The 20,100-nt window shown below is 38.2% G+C and overlaps 1 protein-coding gene across 3 annotated transcripts in view; it reads right to left on the bottom strand.

Moving 5' to 3' along the window:
* Window positions 1-7,257: 7,257 nt before the first annotated feature.
* The window catches only part of rab3ab (RAB3A, member RAS oncogene family, b), an 88,345-nt gene continuing 75,502 nt past the window's right edge, over window positions 7,258-20,100 (bottom strand). For all 3 annotated transcript variants that reach the window (XM_062028103.1, XM_062028104.1, XM_062028105.1), the window contains exons 3-5: window positions 16,253-16,371; window positions 15,591-15,715; window positions 7,258-14,240 (exon numbers count right to left, since the gene is read on the bottom strand). In XM_062028103.1, the coding sequence (XP_061884087.1) occupies window positions 14,050-14,240; window positions 15,591-15,715; window positions 16,253-16,371 (435 nt within the window). In that variant the 3' untranslated portion in view covers window positions 7,258-14,049. The remainder of the gene's footprint in view (window positions 14,241-15,590; window positions 15,716-16,252; window positions 16,372-20,100) is intronic.

Here is a 20,100-nt window from a genome sequence, read left to right on the forward strand (position 1 = left end):
TCAGTGTTTTCGTTGTTTTTATTAGGCAGGGGCCACTTTTACTCAATAAAGGTCAGTAGAGTCGGCCCGCCTCATTTAGTGCTGTTAATTGGTTCCAAAAACGACCACGATAAATTAATTTCCGCTAAGTAGGAATCATTATTTAAAAAGCAACTATTTTCATAGCTAGGGCATTAAAAAAACGGTTTATAACCTAAAAAAAATAAAGTGGCCTCTAGACATAAAATATCACCCTTTGGTCACATTTACACTCTTTTAATCCAATATAGCAGTGGTCCTCCAACTTTATTCGCAAAGTATCACCACAGAAAACATTAGTACCTCTCTAATGACCAACATTAAAATACAGTAGCTAAGTAAACCTAAGTATTCATTAAAAACAAAGTAGAGGTTTTATTTAACAAGTAAATTTATAATGTTAGGCCACTGTAAACATTACAAAACAGTTTGAGCAGTAACGCTGTTTGAATATAGGAAAATAAAACACTATTTAAAAAATGAATCAAATAAAATGAATTGCACATACACTATTACATTAAGTGATCCTTTGGCGTAGCACAGGGGTGTCCGAACATTTTGACTTGGGGCCGCATTGGGCTAAAAAAATGTCGCTGAGGGCCAAAAGCCGACTGCATGTAAAGTAAGATATATATATCCATACATACATACACACACACAATATATTAATATAATTAGATATTAAGAGTATGCAAAAGTTTGACTTCTACCTTGCTTACTTCTGTGACAACCTCCTTAAAGTTTTGTAATCAATCAGAATTATCAAGCAATTTAATTGCACCAAACATTGATAAGTGTGGAGAGTGTTAAGCATTTTCCCATCATGCTTTGTAATGGATGGGTGTAATTTAGAATTTTTTTTTTTAAATGGTGAATGGACTTTTTTTTAAATATTATATCCACAAAGTTCAGTGACCACGTCTGTTTACATTTTGTGTTGGTTGGATTTTTTTGTAAGATTTTTTTTGCACCATGACTAGGGAAGGTTGTTTGCATTTGGTCATATAAATAGATGCTGCACATTCCTGACATGAAAAGTCTTTGACCAGGAAAAACTCATGATGTCTGCTAGATTGTGTCAATAATAGTAGCATTTAAAATGTTATACTTTTAAAATGAATATAAGATTCCTTATACTTAAACTCATGACGTCTCGCGGGCCAATTTGAAGACGCCGGCGGGCCGCATTTGGCCCACGGGCCGTACTTTGCACACCCCTGGCGTAGCACTAGATAGAGCCTGCAGACTACAGTTTGAGAATCGCTGCAATTATAGTAATGCTTTCTGTGGCTGAGCCAATCAGTGGCCACAATACTGAAAAGTGTTTGTTTTGGTCTCCTTTTGTGGAAAATACTACTACAGTATTGATATTTTTAGTTTATTTAGCCATTGTTATCCTTGAAAATGCTAAATTTAGGACCAAAAAATGTAACAAAAGTAATCTACCAGGTGGTTAAGCCGCAATGTGACGAGGGACGACAATCAGAACGAGACATCCACGTCTTGTGTTGTAGGTGACAACGCATATTATGTAATGATATACCTCATTGGTGATTAATCTTATTTTTAAACGGGCCAAGAGCCAATAAAAAAAACAATCTGTGGACACCACTGGTGGATGTTGATGAAAATACAGTGCTACCCTTACCTCAACTTAAGAGTGTTTTGAGACAAGAGCTGTCTTTTGGCTAATTGTTATGCTTTAAGTTGCAAGCAGATATTAGAGGTACAGGTATTTGGCGTACAAAATGTCAAAAACGACTGGTCATATTTGCCAGCATGAGCTTACAGCTAGCTACCGACTTTTGTTTTTCCAACCATGGAAGGAAAGAAAGTGAGTGTGAGGGACAGTGCTTGGAAGATATTCAATGAATTGAAGAAGGAAATCATCAAAAAACACAACCAAGCATGAAGCAATTTAGCGTATCACTGCTGGTCTGCACCGTACTGAAGCAGAATGAGTCTAACGGCAGCTAGTGTTGAAATTATATTCAAACGGCACACATTTATCCAGGAAAATATGGAAGCGCTGCGGAGAAGCAACTGGAAGGAGATTCTTAGGAGTCCACTTTCCAAGTAAAATCTTGATCATTATTAACTACTGTAGGTGTTTGTGCATTTTATTGTATTATATTTATACGATAGTTGTAATATAAACGTTTTTATTTTATTTTTAAAGGCATGTAACATGTGAAAATTGTGCTGTTTTTTGGGACCTGGCACCGATTAAATTATCCTGAATTAATTTCAATGGTTTGAGAAACAAGAGTTTTGCGTTAAGAGCTTTGTTACAGAACCAATTAAGAATGTAAGTTGAGGTACTACTTCACAGTACAAGGCAACATTTGATGGCACTATCTGCAGGGGCGAAGGAGTACTGCAACTATCCAGGTTGTTGTTTCACAACAAGTCAATTCACTCAAGATTTTTCAGCAGGAAGGTATTCATATGGTCCGATTCCTGGGTGGATCTCGCGTGAGAGGAAGAGGGAGGATTAATCGTTCTGCTATTCTGCTGAAAATTATGGAAAGCGCCACTCTACATAGCAACTGATGCTGTGGTCAAAGTTGGAATTGCCACAAAAACACATTTTAAGATATTCAACACTACACTGCCACCTGGCGGCTAAAGTGGATTGTGCACCCCCACAATTTGTCACGTTTTATGTGTCAGCTAAACCGCGACGAATGTAGCCGTATGAATCCCTTTCCTACTGTAGAACACTTCTTGTTTTATGAGTAAAACTGGATTTAAAATGTAATTAATACATGAGGGTAAATGTTCTAAAGTACCAGTAATCAAAAAATATTATGGGTGCATCCGTTATTTGTGTATTTTCACCATCATATTGGTGTCTTAGAATTGAAAAAGTCTGTATGCAGCTGAGATAGGCTGCAGCACCCCCCGCAGCCCCCAAAGGGACAAGCGGTAGAAAATGGATAGATGGATGGATGACATAAAGTGTGACTGGCTGATCATGTTGCTGTCTGGCTCCCTCTACTGGGTGATTTGAAAATAGCAACTCAATGTATTTCTACACAATATGCAATTATGTAATGATATTAGATTTTTTTTATTAACACATTTTCTCATCACGTTTGTCTTTATGTAAACCAAATGTGGAAAAAATATTTTAGTTCAAGGAGAAATCACCAAAAAACTGAACATTATTAAGCAATATTTTGTGGCTTTCGGTCTGCGGGAGGAAGCTAAAGCACTCACCTTTGTGAAATACATTATGAGTTCCATTTAGGGTACTCATATTCTGATGCATTTATATTTGGACCTCCTTTAAGTTCCACCTGTGTAGGGATACAGAAGAAAGTTCCAGAAGGATCATAATTATGCAATATTAGAGATTATACTGTTTCATCCATTCCCTTATTAATAGGGGTCTTTAGGGGAACTTCCATCTTCAGGATTATCAGGTTATTGGTTCCCTCTTTCGAGGGCCGTTTGGTTGGTTGGACTTGCAGCTTATTTGTATCGGTCCATGGCACCGTTTAAAAATACAATTAAACATGACAACAGTAATACAAATGGAAATATTCTGCAGGACATAAGAGGTTTTGCCACTTTTGGGCTGTTTGCTTTTGCAGAAACTGCCTGCCACTTTTGTTTGAGCTGTTACAGCGGCAGATGGTTGCGGTTGTTGGCGTGATCCCAGGACGCAGAGAAGGCAGGCGGTGTGAAAGCAGAAAGTCCCTTTATTAGGTACCAAGCAGAGTTTTAAAAAACAAAAGAGCACCGGCGAGGGATGAACAGTTAACTACGGGGAAAAATGCAATAGAAGCTTTATGAACTCTACTTAGAACAGTGGTTCTTAACCTGGGTTTGATCGAACCCTAGGGGTTCGGTGAGTCGGGCTCAGGGGTTCGGCTGAGGTCAAGACACACCCGACTCATCGTGTAAATAAAAACTTTTCCCTATTGACGTATTACGGATACGGCTACAGCAGAAGTCACACTGATTTGCAGGTGTGTAATTTGTTGTGAGTTTATGCACTGTGTTGGTTTTGTTGTTTGAACAAGGTGATGTTCATGCACGGTTCATTTTGTGCACCAGTAAAAAAACATGGCAACACTTTAGTATGGGGAAAATATTCACCATTAATTACTTGCTTATTAACATGCAAATTAGTAACATATTGGCTCTTAACTAGTCATTATTAAGTACTTATTAATGCCCTAACCCTCTAACCCTGGCCCTAACCCTCTAACCCTAACCAAATAACTCTAAATTAAGTCTTTGTTAATTAGAATATGTTCCCCTAGTGTCCAAAAAACTCTAAATTAAGTCTTTGTTACTTAGAATATTTTCCCCATACTAAAGTGTGACCAAAAACATATAACTTTGTCTTGAATTTGAAAAATTTTTTATTTTTTATTTTTCACTAAAGAAGGGTTCGGTGAATGCGCATATGAAACTGGTGGGGTTCGGTACCTCCAACAAGGTTAAGAACCACTGACTTAAAGGCCTACTGAAATGAAATTGTTTTATTTAAACGGGGATAGCAGATCCATTCTATGTGTCATACTTGATCATTTCGCGATATTGCCATATTTTTGCTGAAAGGATTTAGTAGAGAACATCGACGATAAAGTTCGCAACTTTTGGTCACTGATAAAAAAAAGCCTTGCCTGTACCGGAAGTAGCGTGACGTCGCAGGTTGAAGGGCTCCTCACATTTCCCCATTGTTTACACCAGCAGCGAAAGCGATTCGGACCGAGAAAGCGACGATTACCCCATTAATTTGAGCGGGGATGAAAGATTTGTGGATGAGGAACGTCAGAGTGAAGGACTAGAGTGTAGTGCAGGACATATCTTTTTTCGCTCTGACCGTAACTTAGGTACAAGGGCTCATTGGATTCCACAGTTTCTCCTTTTTCTATTGTGGATCACGAATTTGTATTTTAAACCACCTCTGATACTTTATCCTCTTGAAAATGAGAGTCGAGAACGCAAAATGGACATTCACAGTGACTTTTATCTCCACGACAATACATCGGCAAAACTCTTTAGCTACGGAACTAACGTGATAGCACATCGGGCTTAAATGCAGATAGAAACAAAAGAAATAAACCCCTGACTGGAAGGATAGACAGAAAATTAACAATACTATTAAACCTTGGACCTGTAACTACGCGGTTAATGCTTTCCAGCTTGGCGAAGCTTAACAATGCTGTTGCTAACGACGCCATTGAAGCTAACTTAGCAACGGGACCTCACAGAGCTATGATAAAAACATTAGCTATCCATCTACGCCAGCCAGCCCTCATCTGCTCATCAACACCCGTGCTCACCTGCGTTCCAGCGATCGACGGAGCGACGATCATAGATGCGGTCGGCGGCCCGGAGTCGGAGGAAGTCAAGGTGAGGTCGGCAGCTAGCGCGTCTGCTATCCATCTCAAAGTCCTCCTGGTTGTGTTGCTGTAGTCCGCCGCTCATACACCGATCCCACCTACAACTTTCTTCTTTGCAGTCTTCATTGTTCATTAAACAAATTGCAGAAGATTCACCAACACAGATGTCCAGAATACTGTGGAATTTTGAGATGAAAACAGAGCTTTTTGTATTGGATTCAATGGTGTACCAATACGTCTGGTTCAACGATTGACGTCACGTGCATACGTCATCATACATAGACGTTTTCAACCGGAAGTTTAGCGGGAAATTTAAAATTGCACTTTATAGGTTAACCCGGCCGTATTGGCATGTGTTGCAATGTTAAGATTTCATCATTGATATATAAACTATCAGACTGCGTGGTCGGTAGTAGTGGGTTTCAGTAGGCCTTATTAATGCCCTAACCCTCTAACCCTGGCCCTAACCCTAACCAAATAACTCTAAATTAAGTCTTTGTTACTTAGAATATGTTCCAATATTGTCCAAAAAACTCTAAATTAAGTCTTTGTTACTTAAAATATGTTCCCCATACTAAAGTGTTACCAAAAACATATAACTTTGTCTTGAATTTGAAAAAAAACAACATTTTATTTTTCACTAAAGAAGGGTTCGGTGAATGCGCATATGAAACTGGTGGGGTTCGGTACCTCCAACAAGGTTAACCCTGTAAGACCCAAATATAAAAACCTAAAAAAAAAAAAAAGTGACCTTTCAGATGTTATTGTAGGCATTTGATGCAGAAATTGAAGAGTTAAAAAAAAGTTTAATAATGTTTACGTATGTTTTTAGAGAAATGTTGTAATATTGCAACATTGGGCTTTGGTGGGAGCAGAATTTCTGTATTTGTACTCGCGTTGTCTGAACAACTAAGGGTTCATTTGCAGGGTTGATTGCTTACTTAGCCCCATAACGGTATATACCATGTATAGAGAAAATACTTCAGGCAGTGATGTAGTGGAAGGAATACAACCTGTTCCAGCCCACAAGCCAGCTTAGACTTAGACTATAGAGCTATTTTAACTACCACATTCACCCAGTGTTGTATAATTGCAACAATTATATAACAAGCTCTAAATGAAATTTGATGCATCTGTTCCACAATACTTACATATGTACATGCTCTAGACATTTTAATAACAACCCAAAAAAATCTAAAATACATTTTACTTACTTGAATCTGATTAATCCAGTCCAATGAAACAAATAGATGTTGTTCGGAGGAAACCTTGAGAGGTTGTGTGAGTTCATGGCCAGAAGGCGTGACTTATAAACAAATGTACGATCCAATAGCCTTGTGAGACTGAACAATAGGACCCAATGACTATGTAAATGTGGTTAAAAAAAAAAAATATATATATATATAACAGATTGTTTTTTAGGATGGTTAAAGGTAACGTTGTAATTTTACAACAAGGGGTGTTACAGAGTTAAGAACCACTGACTTAAAATCTCTATGCAGCTCTTCTCAGATAGGGTCACTCCTAAGTCACCCTCACAAAGTCCATCCATCCATCCATCCATTTTCTACCGCTTATCCCTTTCGGTGTCGCGGGGGGTGCTGGAGCATATCTCAGCTACAATCGGGCGGAAGGCGGGGTACACCCTGGACAAGTCGCCACCTCATCGCAGGGCCAACACAGATAGACAGACAACATTCACACTCAAGTCACTTAATTGAATTCAGAGACTCGGGGCGTAACTGAAAATCCTTAAAGTCAGAAGTGGTGTCAAAATGCATGTAAAAACTGTGTCAGTCGGTAAGTTTGGAAACCTGGGTGAAGTATTATGAACAAAACTGCGGAACAGTAGATATCTAAAAAAAATGTTGATTAGGGAGTGAACAATACATTTATCACAAAGTTGCTGGAAAGAGGCGGAAGTCTTGTCCATGTATACATCTTTAATGTTGTTGATCCCCAGACTTGACCATTGCTTGATTGATTGATTGAAACTTTTATTAGTAGATTGCACAGTTCAGTACATATTCCGCACAATTGACCACTAAATGGTAACACCCGAATACGTTTTTCAACTTGTTTAAGTCGGGGTCCACATAATCAATTCATGGTAACCATCTTAAAAGAGGCAGGTTCAACAAGAGAGGGAGGGTAAGCATGATTAGCAGTGATGGGTGCAAGACTAGAAATAGTCTGTAAACCAAAATACCGCTTGAACTGAACCCAAATTCTCAATTAGGTTTTTATGATTGGATGTTTTGTAAAAGTGTGGATGGGAGCATGAACCAGAGCCCTAAGAGATACTGGTTTAGTTGAGTTAGCCTCCATAACCAGTCATAACGGAGGAGGATCAAATGCTTCATATTGCAGCCAATATTTAAAAATTCTAATGTTGGTGGAATTCTATTGCATAGTTTGTATTTTTTGCTTGTTTTTAAAGGCGAGATCTAGTCTGCATTCTCATTTGCTGCACAGTAGCCATGTTGGTTTGGTGGCCCACCACTTCCGTTCAAAAGTCACTTGTCCTACTACAACCTATTTAAACCGAGTCTCCAATGAACCTAACATGTTTTTAAAAGTGTGTGATGAAACGAGTACCAGGAGTAAACCCACACACAACACGCACAAAGTCCTAAACAAAAGCCGGTCTGTTAGCAATGCTTTTATTGTTTTACCACAAAGTACAGATAAAAAGACGCACAGCATATTCTTTCACCTTATCGGCCCAAACATAAAAAGGGTTTGATGATGAGGCAGTGAGACAAAGAGAAAATCAGTTGCATGTTTTTGCACTCTCGTATAGGTGTTAAGTCAGCAACCCCCAGTTCTATTTGTGTAGGTTCTGTATTGCTTTGTCCCCGAGTGACACATTCGTACAATGCAGGTAAACTGCAACATGTCTTTTTTGTTGTTACCAGCATTTTTATTTCCCTTATTTGTTCTTGGGGTTTTTTCAAGCCCGAGTCAATCAAAACTTTTTTTTTTTTTTTTACATATGCGGTTCTTTTATGGAAGACATTAGCTAGAAGAAGCATTTTAACAGTTCAGAAAAGAAACCGAGCATGATCCAAAATCATCTCTTTGATGTTGGAACGACAACTTTAGGGCCCCCGAAATAGAGAGGATGGAGAAATTGAAGCAATAATATTTTTAATCAAATCTTTTTTGCATGCTTTGCCTCACCATCCAGACTAGTCTTGTGAAAATTTAGTTGGATTTTGCATAAAAAGGTAAACTTTAAAAAAAGATTTTAAAATAAATCAGATATAGCACTGACTAGTAAAAGCAAAGGTATTTTGTAATACGTATCTTGTTGCAAACCATTATTTTAACTCAGAGTTAAGCAATATATTAAATAACAAACATATTGTGAAATTTAACACATTTAAATTTTTTTTATTGCTTTAGAGTCAGAATCAGAATATCAGGAAATATTAAGTATTTTTTCTATATGATTTTGCCTTACTGTAAAACAACAATCTAATTAAAAATATCAGAAAATATTATGTTTTCCTATACATTTTTAGCTGTTATGTACAATGCAAATACACCCTATCATGTGTTTCATTGACTGGCTATTTTCCCTTATTGTTTAAAGCAGGGGTCCCCAAACTGCGGCCCGTGGACCGGTTCTGGCCTGTAGGACATCCCAAGTTAAAAAGAAAATTATTATAATTTTTTTTATTTGTCCTGTCCAGCCGCTAAGGCAAATCCTACTGTTGATGTAGATGCCCATATGTGCTGTACAGATTTACTTGACAAACTAGAAGTGTGGGATACTTCTCTCAGTGCCTTTTTTGTATTTGACTTTATCAAATGTTTGGATATATTTAGTGATGAGATAGAAAGAAGAAACACAGACAGAGGGGGAAATTGTGAGACAAGCGTAGGACAAGAGAAAAATCAAACAGACGATTTTATATATATATATATATATATATATATATATATATATATATATATATATATATATATATATATATATATATATATATATATATATATATATATATATATATACAGTATATATACTGTATATACATACATACATATACATGAATGTGTATATATATATAAATATATACACATATATTATGTACCAAATTCTTTTAATCCAATGTGGCCCCCGATTTAAAAAGTTTGGGCACCCCTGGTTGATAGGCCCTGATTGGACAACTGAGCGTAGCCCAGGAGATAAAGCCGAGTGGTGAAGCTAGAATCTCACTCTCTCGCTCTCACTCCAGCTGATCGCCGTGTCCACTGCTGCTTCCCCACGACTCGCTTTATTAGTGAAAACATCGAGTGTAATATTCTATATGTGCTAAATAAACGGTTCACTGAAAAACAAGTAAGTTCAAAGTGTTCGTCTTTTATGTTACACGCTCCTTTTACATAATTAGACTTAGACTTAGACTTCCTTTTTATTGTCATTCAAATTTGAACTTTACAGTACAATTGGGGGCTGGTCCGGGATTAACAAACCTAAATGATGTTATGTTTTAGAAGATCGGGGACCGTTACATTGCCTTACAGTAAAGCAAAAGTTTAAATTAGAATATCAGAAAATATTGAGTTGATTTTCTGTATTATTTTAAGTTGCTCCAACAAAGTTATTTAGTTTGAATCAATTTAATATTTTAATTTAATATAATCAAAAAAGTGACTTTTACAAAACCTTCAATCAATATGTATATAGTGGAATCACAACAAGGGATGACATAAACTGTCTCCCAATTCAGGGTCTGCATCCTTCGGAGGACCCGGCCTACGCAGCCTCAGAAGGCTGGACCTTCGGAGGCACCTCCGAAGGATGCGTCACCCGTTGTTAAATGGGACAGTCTAGCCTGCAAAGGCGCGCAAAGCATCTTGGGATATGGGAGGCCACGAAGGATAGTCGCGGTGCATATACAGGGAAAAGGAGGGCGCATTCGTCGGAGCCTTCCAATTTGAATGAATTGGGACAGCCTTCGCGCAGCGTTGTGACGTAAGCGGCCTTCAAATTCGCCCTTCGAAGGATGCAGACCCTGAATTGGGACACAGCTATTGAGCCGTGGCTTCACATTTGGCCCATTTTTCTTCTTCTTCTCTTTTTTCCCTGTGACGCTTTGGTTTGATTGATTGATTGAGACTTTTATTAGTAGATTGCACAGTACAGTACATATTCCGTACAATTGACCACTAAATGGTAACACCCGAATACGTTTTTCAACTTGTTTAAGTCGGGGGGTCCACATTAATCAATTCATGGTAACATTCAATCAGCATCGCCCACCATTAACACATCAAGGCTACACTAACTAATATCAACTCATTAATCGGTCATTAACGTTATCTAACATTGTTGCACTATATGTTTGAGACTTTTGGCCTAAGATTCCACATTATACAATATTAACAACTAAATTGTTCAAATGTTATAAGGAATGTCTATGGTAATTTAACCTTCTATTTACTCTCTCTAAATTTGGTTTATTCAAATTCATGGAGTAGTGCCACCTGTAGAGGGCGCCCAGCCAACACATACTGTAGATCAGACCTGGCCACACAAAGTTACACTATGACTCCTCAGTCATACGTGTGCTTATTTTACTGTCATTTATTATTAATGTTAATTTATTTATATTAGTCATGGAATGCTGTTACACACACTATGTTGAAGTATTACTATTATTATTAATTATTATTATTATTATTATTATTATTATTATTATTATTATTATTATTATTATTTATCTTACGGTATATATCAAAAATAATATTGAGCAAAATTTAATTGAAATATTGTCGATGTGGCCCTCCAGCAGTGCTCGGGTTGCTCATGCGGCCCCCGGTAAAAATTAATTGCCCACCCCTGCTGTAGATCCTGACCTGATTTGTAAATAAGCACAATAAAATATGAATCCTTGTGGCGCCCCTATAATACAAATTGCCCTTGTGGCCCCAAAAGAGAAAATGAGTACATAAATAAAGCAGAAATTTACAATTTAAAACATTGAAAATGACAAGAAAAAAGAACATTCAAAAGTGACTCGATGATGGTCAGTCAAGTCTGAATAATATGACATTTACACACAGAGTCCAATATCTGATGAATATATTTCTTCATTTCTTAATAGTTTTGATGATTATTTCTTTTTAGCAAATAAGAACAACAATAATCCAGTATGTCATCAAATGTATGAAATTGTCAAAAAGCAGATTTAATAGCAGCAGGGCTTATATGGATTTCTTACAGACTGAAAGATCTTTTTTTTCATCTTTTTCTTCTTCAAAACACGGAATCTGCCATTTCTCAACATCTCAGCAAAACCGACAAGGACACGAGGTGAGGAGTCGCCAAACATTTGCACACAAACCTCACAACAAAGACCTCATAAATATATAACACATCAATAACACCCCTTCAAAGTTTATTTCCAGAAATGCATACCTGTATAGATCATGTATCGCACAGTATTTATACATACAACTGAAATGGTATTTTTGCATCTGTTTTATCTTGTCCGAAAGGTTTCCACCCGGTGCTCAATGCAGCAAACAGCTAAAAGCGATAACAGATTACGAAACAAAATTAAGACTAAAAAAGCCTAAATAATATTGAAACTTCAGTATCAATGTGAGATGTGTATTTAGACCTGATAATATCATAATGGGTTATGCTGGATGGTTCATTCTTGCCATGTATCGATTCAAATATACACAGTATCAGTACCAAGGGGTGTCCCGATCCAATATCAGGCTATCTGATATCAGCAAAAACACAAGAATCGGATCATACTGTTTTGCATCAAAAAGGTCCCATATAATCGCTTTAATACAAGCAGTCCTGCAGAGCGTTTACTTTAGAGTCATTTACAAAAGGTGAACATGGTAGGATATAGGCTGCTAGGAGCTACACAACAGCTAAGCACACAATAGCACACAAGCTAGACATATGTAATACGTGTCCTTAAATGAACAACACTGCAGTCTAAAACAATATAAACAAGGATCAAATAATTAGGGTTGCATATTACTTACAGATACGAAGTCTCTAGAGCAGAAGCGTGTTAAAAAGAATCCAGTAACAGCCGTGTCCGCGTCTTTTAATTCACTGAGCTTAACTTAATTTGTTTCATGCGTAACATTGTTGTCTCTTTGAGTCATTTCACTAAACCAAGCCTTTTCCCAACATTCAACACTACAAAACGATACAAGAGTGTATGATTTGTGCTGATATCGCATTGGATTAATATCGGTATCAGCCAATACCAAAAGGCCCCGATATCGATATTGTATCGGAAGTGAAAAAATTGTTCCGGGACACCCCTACACTGCAAAAACTGAAATCTAAGTAAGATTAAATATCTCAAATAAGGGTGATATTTGCTTATTTTCTGTCTGATAAGATAATTCTTCTCACTAAGCAGATTTTATGTTAGAGTGTTTTACTTGTTTTAAGGGTTTTGGTCCTAAATGATCTCAGTAAGATATTACAGCTTGTTGCTGAGATTTTACGACCTATATTGAGTAAAACATGCTTGAAACTAGAATATCAACTGTTGCAAAGCTGTGTCATCAACACTCACAAGTATAAAACTACTTTTTTAAAAGTAATAATTTCTTATTTCAAGCATGAAAAAAATAATCATGACTTTGACACAATTGTGTCTCATAATTAAAACAGATGACAGCCAAATTGACTTTGCTGTTTTATTGTCAATGAAACAATAGAAAATACGTACTCATATAGTAGTACAGTTGTTATTAGTGAGAATATACTTATTTTAAGGTATTTTTGGGTTCATTGAGGTTAGCTAATTTCAAAGTCTTGACAAGCCAAATGTTCTTGTTCTATTGGCAGATACTTTTGCTTAGTTCAAATAAAATACCCCTAATTTTTGTAATTTTTGTTCTTGTTTTTGAACACTGACTTTTTGCAGTGTACTGATGACATTGAATATTTTCACTTCTCTTCTACGCTTATTTTACGAAAATATCTTTGTTTTGTTGTTGTGTTTGTTAAATTTTTGATATTGTTGTATAATTCAAGAAGTCTAAATGAGAGCCAAATGCAGGTTTTGCTTTTGTTGTGTCATTTTGCGAAAAAAAATTGCATGCCTGACGGCATATTTGTACTATTTTGTTGATTATTTTCTAATTTTATTGGATTTCTATTTTTTCATTGTTCACAAATAAGTTTGTTGATAAGATTTTCGGTGTTTTATTCTGATCAAAAAAATAAATAAAGGCAAAAATAAAGAAAAAAAATCATTCAATGATCTTGAACAATTTCAGGAGAAAGTAACGGTATCAGTATTGGCAATACTGGCCCTGTATCTACTTGGTATCGGATCGATACCAAACTACTCAGTAACTCCACTGTTGACGTCTTGTTCGCATGATTCAAATCATATAAAAAAAAAACAAGGTACTGTAAACATCAGGTGGATTGAAATGGCCGTCAAATCCTACTTATAAATACACCCATGGAAACAATAAAAGATGGGATGGGAACCCTGAAGAACCAGAGGTTGCAAAGAATCTGAAATAAGGAGAACAAGCGCACCTGAAGAGCTGGTCTCGGCAAATTTCAGACTTTTTCACAGGCCGGTTCTTTGGAAGAAAGAAGGAAAAGGCGATGGAGAATGTACCCACTTGGAAGGGTGAAGGAGGAGAGCTGGGATCTTTAACATGCACAGTCCTGGTGAGGCGGAGCAGGCTGCTCAGTCAGCTGAGGCCCCTGCTTGGCCCCTGTGACGGCGGGATCGCCAGCATCCAGGCTCTCGGACATCTTTTCGCATATAACGTCGACCAGGCGCTCAAAGGTCTGCTTCACGTTGATGTTGTCTTTGGCGCTGGCCTCGAAGAACTCGAAACCTGGTGTGAGAGAAGTTTAAATAGTATATATAGCGATTCTAAACCGTGGTATACCAAACCAAAATCACCTAATTAAATATTCAAACACAGTGTCACTATTCAAACTGTAGGTACATATTTAATATCCATCCATCCCATCCATTTTCTACCGCTTGTCGGGTCGCGGGCGGTGCTGGAGCCTATTGTTAGAATAATTGTATCTAAGTTATCACAATACTATGTGTTACATTGAGTTCCCAAAAGCTGTCTTTAATCCTACCAATCAAAAGGCTTGTAAAACTCCACTGTGTACGACAGGAAGCAACATGAAGGTGTTCTGTTTCTTTCATGTATTGTAAACAACAGAAAGATATTGTCTGACCCAAGAACTACAAAAGCGAAGAGGAAACAGGATCAGACTCCCCTCCAGGCACCGCTTCTTTGAACTGTTTTACGACCTTTTCTGTGAACTGTTTACGACCTTTTCTTTTGAACTGTTCTGTAACCAAAGGCGATGGCTGTTTACGACACACGTCCCTTAGAAACAGCTGTTGCCATGTAATCAGGGAAAGTCCAAATAAAAGAGGTGGCGTACAATCTTTCTGTACAAGGGTACAGTGTCCAGGCGTCTCTCCTCAATTTGAGCCCAATTTAATTCTGTCTCTGTTTAATTCCTTGCTTCTTGTCTCGTTTAATAGATGTCATCAGTGTTTGAACCTGACACCTATCTCAGCTGCATTCGGGCGGAAGGCGGGGTACACCCTGGACAAGTCGCCACCTCATCGCAGGGCCAACACAGATAGACAGACAACACTCACACTCACATTCACACACTAGGGCCAATTTAGTGTTGCCAATCAACCCATCCCCAGGTGCATGTCTTTGGAGGTGGGAGGAAGCCGGAGTACCCGGAGGGAACCCACGCAGTCACGGGGAGAACATGCAAACTCCACGCAGAAAGATCCCGGGCCCAGGATTGAACTCAGGACTATTCAGGACCTTCGTACTGTGAGGCACATGCACTAACCATTGTGCCACCGTGCTGCCCAACTCGAGACCCACTTCCGGTAAATTAAATGAAACTATGAAATCAAATAAAATGAACATTTATTGAAATTGTCAGCATAATTTGATGTAAAAAATGTAGTTCACAAAATGTAAACGCAAAAAATTCATTAACATAAATTCAGTGTCAAAAAAAGTTTTCGTAATAAAGACACAAGTGTACCTCCAGACGGGGTCTGTACCATTTTTGCGCGGACTGTCTTAGTAGATCACACACTGCACACCCACACAATTTTATAGTTCACACACACTGTTTAGCGCGTGTTATTTGGTATCTTAGTAAATGAGTGTTTTGTTTGTACTTACCGAGGTTTTCAGAAAGCTGCCGTCCTCTGTCTCCACTCACCGTGCGCTCGTCTTCCATGTCACATTTATTTCCTACTAGCAGCACCTGGGCATTGTCCCACGAGTATGTCTTAATCTGTGTGGACCTAAACAAACACAGCCATGATAGCATATCATTAAGTCACGATTAAAACCAATTAGTCCATTGATTAGTCTTAACTAACTGTCATATTGAGTATGACAGTTATACTCCAACATTATCACATAATTTATTCAGAAAATATAAATAACGACAAATAAAGATAGTATACTGTTAACCGCAACAGGTAATTGTAAAAAAAAACACGAAAAAACAACATTATAATTTGTACAATTCCAGAATGTGCTTGTTCTATTTTTAAACAAAGAAAACAATCTGAGGTTGTCTTTATTTTTAAGTTATCGTGCCGTGATTTTACCACTTGGGAGTAGATTTTTCTCCATGTGGCCCCCCGATCTAAAATTAGTTTGACACCCCTGTTCCAGAAGATTTAAGTGGGTACTCAACTCCCGATGTACTCAATGGTTCTTTAAAACGTGATGCACTGAGACTATGTATAGTAAGTGAACTGCAAAGTTGCATTGTTCCATCTGCAACAATATCTTCAAGTTTGTCCCTAAAGCAGTAGTCGTTGCTCACATACCAGTCCTGGACGGCGTTGAAGGAGTCCTCGTTGGTGATGTCATACATGAGGATAAAACCCATGGCTCCTCTGTAGTACGCTGTAGTGATGGTGCGATAACGCTCCTGACCCGCCGTGTCCTTGGAAACAAAAAGTGAGCACAAAGCGCTTGACTGGTGTCTGCAATGATGTCATCTGCTATCACAGACATTCTACAAAGAAGATGTTTTGACGAGCTGTCCAAATTGTCTTGAGGGGTCTGAATAAGTTGACAATACCGACCCCTCCTTCTGTCTCTTCTTATTCTCTGGCAGACCAGGGGCGCATGAGGTTACATTCATACCTTCACCTATGTTATGTGGTTGGAACGACAAGCTACAGTCCTATCATAATGTGTTCATGAACAAGGGGCGAACAGGTGTTTGTGGCGGTCCAAATAGATTTTTAAAAACTCAACTTAATCAGAACATCTAAATAATTTGCAATTTTGTCTCACACTGAAAAGTGTATGTAAACATCCATCCATTCATTTTCTACAGCTTGTCCCTTAGGGCAGTGTTTTTCAACCACTGTGCCGCGGCACACACTAGTGTCGTGGGAGATGATCTAATTTCACCTATTTGGGGTAAAAAATATTTTTTGCAAACCAGTAATTCTAGTCTGCAAATTATGTGTTGTTGTTGAGTGTCTTTGCTGTCTAGAGCAGTGTTTTTCAACCACTGTGCCGTGAGAAATTGTCTGGTGTGCCGTGAGAAATTGTCTGGTGTGCCGTGGGAAATTATGCAACTTCACCTAATTGGTCCAAAAAATATTATTTGCAAATCAATAATTATAATCTGCAAATAATGTGCCGTTGTCTAGTGTCTGTGCTGTGTAGAGCTTGGCAGGGTAACCATGTAAAACTCCATATCAGTAGGTGGCAGCAGGTAGTTCAATGCTTTGTAGAAGTCGGAACGTTTGATGGTTTGTCGTGATCAAAATATATGCAGAGCACAGCGGGAGACAGCGTGCAGGTAAAAAGGTATGTAACGCTTAAACCAAAAATACTGCTACAGGAAAATACCAACAAAACAGGAAGAGCCACCAAAATAACAGCGCAAGACAGGAACTAAAGCACTACACACAGGAAAACAACAACAACAAACTCAAAATAAAGCACGACAACCTGGTGGAGTTGAATTTTTTACCGTTTTCTGCTGGTGGTGTGCCTCCGTATTTTTTTTAATGAAAAAAATGTGCCTTTGCTCAAAAAAGGTTCAAAAACACTGCCTTAGTGAGTCGCTGGAGCCTATTATTAATATTCTTAACTCTCATAAGAAGAAATTGATAAATGAAAAGTGAAAACTATAAAATGTATGTAAACATTTTATAGTTTTTACTTTTCAGCTATTAATTTCTTCTTATGAGAGTTAAAGGCCTACTGAAACCCACTACTACCGACCACGCAGTTTGATAGTTTATATATCAATGATGAAATCTTAACATTGCAACACATGCCAATAAGGCCGGGTTAGATTAGTAAAGTGCAATGTTAAATTTCCCGCGAAATATCCTGCTGAAAACGTCTCGGTATGATGACGTTTGCGCGTGACGTCACGGATTGTAGCAGACATTTTGGGACACCATTGTGGCCAGCTATTAAGTCGTCTGTTTTCATCGCAAAATTCCAAAGTATTCTGGACATCTGTGTTGGTGAATCTTTTGCAATTTGTTTAATGAACAATGGAGATAGCAAAGAAGAAAGCTGTAGGTGGGAAGCGGTGTAATAGCGGCCGGCTGCAGCAACACAAACACGTAGCGGCTACGTTGTAGCCGGTGTTTCATTGTTTACACTCCCGAACGATGACAGTCAAGCTTTACCATTGGCCTGTGGAGAACTGGGACAACAGAAACTCTTACCAGGAGGACTTTGAGTTGGATACGCGGTACCGTGAGTACGCAGCTGCGGCTTCCAAACATTTGATCGCTTGCCCGTACGTGCGTGCCGCTATGTGCATGTCACGTACGTAACTTTGGGGAAATATCTGTGCCGTATGAACTTTGGGGAGGTGAACGGTACTCTGGGCTGTGGGATTGAGTGTGTTGTGCGGGTGTTTGAGTTGTATTGGTGGGTTATATGGACGGGAGGGGGGAGGTGTTTGTTATGCAGGATTAATTTGTGGCATATTAAATATAAGCCTGGTTGTGTTGTGGCTAATAGAGTATATATATGTCTTGTGTTTATTTACTGTTTTAGTCATTCCCAGCTGAATATCAGGTCCCACCGGCCTCTCACAGCATCTTCCCTCTGAATCGCTTCCACTGCCCTCTAGTCCTTCACTCTCACTTTCCTCATCCACGAATCTTTCATCCTCGCTCAAATTAATGGGGAAATTGTCGCTTTCTCGGTCTGAATCGCTCTCGCTGCTTGTGGCCATGATTGTAAAAAATGTGCAGATGTGAGGAGCTCCACAACCTGTGACTTCACGCTACTTCCGGTACAGGCAAGGCTTTTTTATCAGCGACCAAAAGTTGCGAACTTTATCGTCGATGTTCTCTACTAAATCCTTTCAGCAAAAATATGGCAATATCGCGAAATGATCATGTATGACACATAGAATGGATCTGCTATCCCCGTTTAAATAAAAAAATCTCATTTCAGTAGGCCTTTAAGAATGCAATAAAGACACTCACTCAAACATGTTTAAAAAAAAGGGATGGTTAAGTTGTTTTTTAAACAATGATTAAACAATACTGAAAATTGCAGGTGTTTATGATGCTGACAGTTAGTATGAATCACATTTCCATGACTTTCTGAGGGTACGTTTGCTTTGAAATATGAACAAATCAGAGGATAAATAGGACGACTACAGTGCATGCAGCTCAGTTCACAATTCACACATCATTTGCATGAATAAAATATGATGTCTTGTCTTCCCTTTCTACTCAGATTACAAGAATATAAAGACATCTATTTATAGAGAGACGCAGTGCTGCTGAGGCACTTTACATACTATTCTGCTCAATCACTCAATGTGCTACTAAGTGTAGGTGTTGTTATATAAGACACACTATTTGTCATCTGGATGCATTGCGATGCAAATATATCACATTTAAAATAAAAATCTGAATCGTTATATATATATATATATATGTATATATATATATATATATATATATATATATATATATATATATATATATATATATATATATATATATATATATACACACATGGGACGGTATAGCTCGGTTGGTAGAGCGGCCGTGCCAGTGACTAGAGGGTTGCAGGTTCGATCCCCACTTCCGCCATCCTAGTCACTGCCGTTGTGTCCTTGGGCAAGACACTTTACCCACCTGCTCCCAGTGCCACCCACACTGGTTTAAATGTAACTTAGATATTGGGTTTCACAATGTAAAGCGCTTTGAGTCACTTGAGAAAAAGCGCTATATAAATGTAATTCACTTCACTTCACATACACTATATTGCCAAAAGTATTTAGGCATCCATCCAAATGATGAGAATCAGGTGTCCTAATCACTTGTATAAAATCAAGCACTTAGGGATGGAGACTGTTTCTACAAACATTTGTGAAAGAATGGGCCGCTCTCAGGAGCTCAGTGATTGGAACTGTCATAGGATACCATCTGTGCAACAAATGTTTTTCAGGAATTGGGCTTAGCTCCTTAGTTCTTGTGAAAGGAACTTTGAATGATCCAAGATACCATACATGCTGGGCAATTCCATGCTCTCAACCTTATGGGAACAGTTTGGAGCGGGCCCATTCCTCTTCCAACATGACTGTGCACCAGTGCACAAAGCAAGGTCCATAAAGACATGGATGACAGAGTCTGGTGTGGATGAACTTGACTGGCCTGCACAGAGTCCT

The sequence above is a fragment of the Entelurus aequoreus genome, linkage group LG19 (genome assembly GCF_033978785.1).
Source record: "Entelurus aequoreus isolate RoL-2023_Sb linkage group LG19, RoL_Eaeq_v1.1, whole genome shotgun sequence".
NCBI classification, from domain to species: Eukaryota; Metazoa; Chordata; class Actinopteri; order Syngnathiformes; family Syngnathidae; genus Entelurus; species Entelurus aequoreus.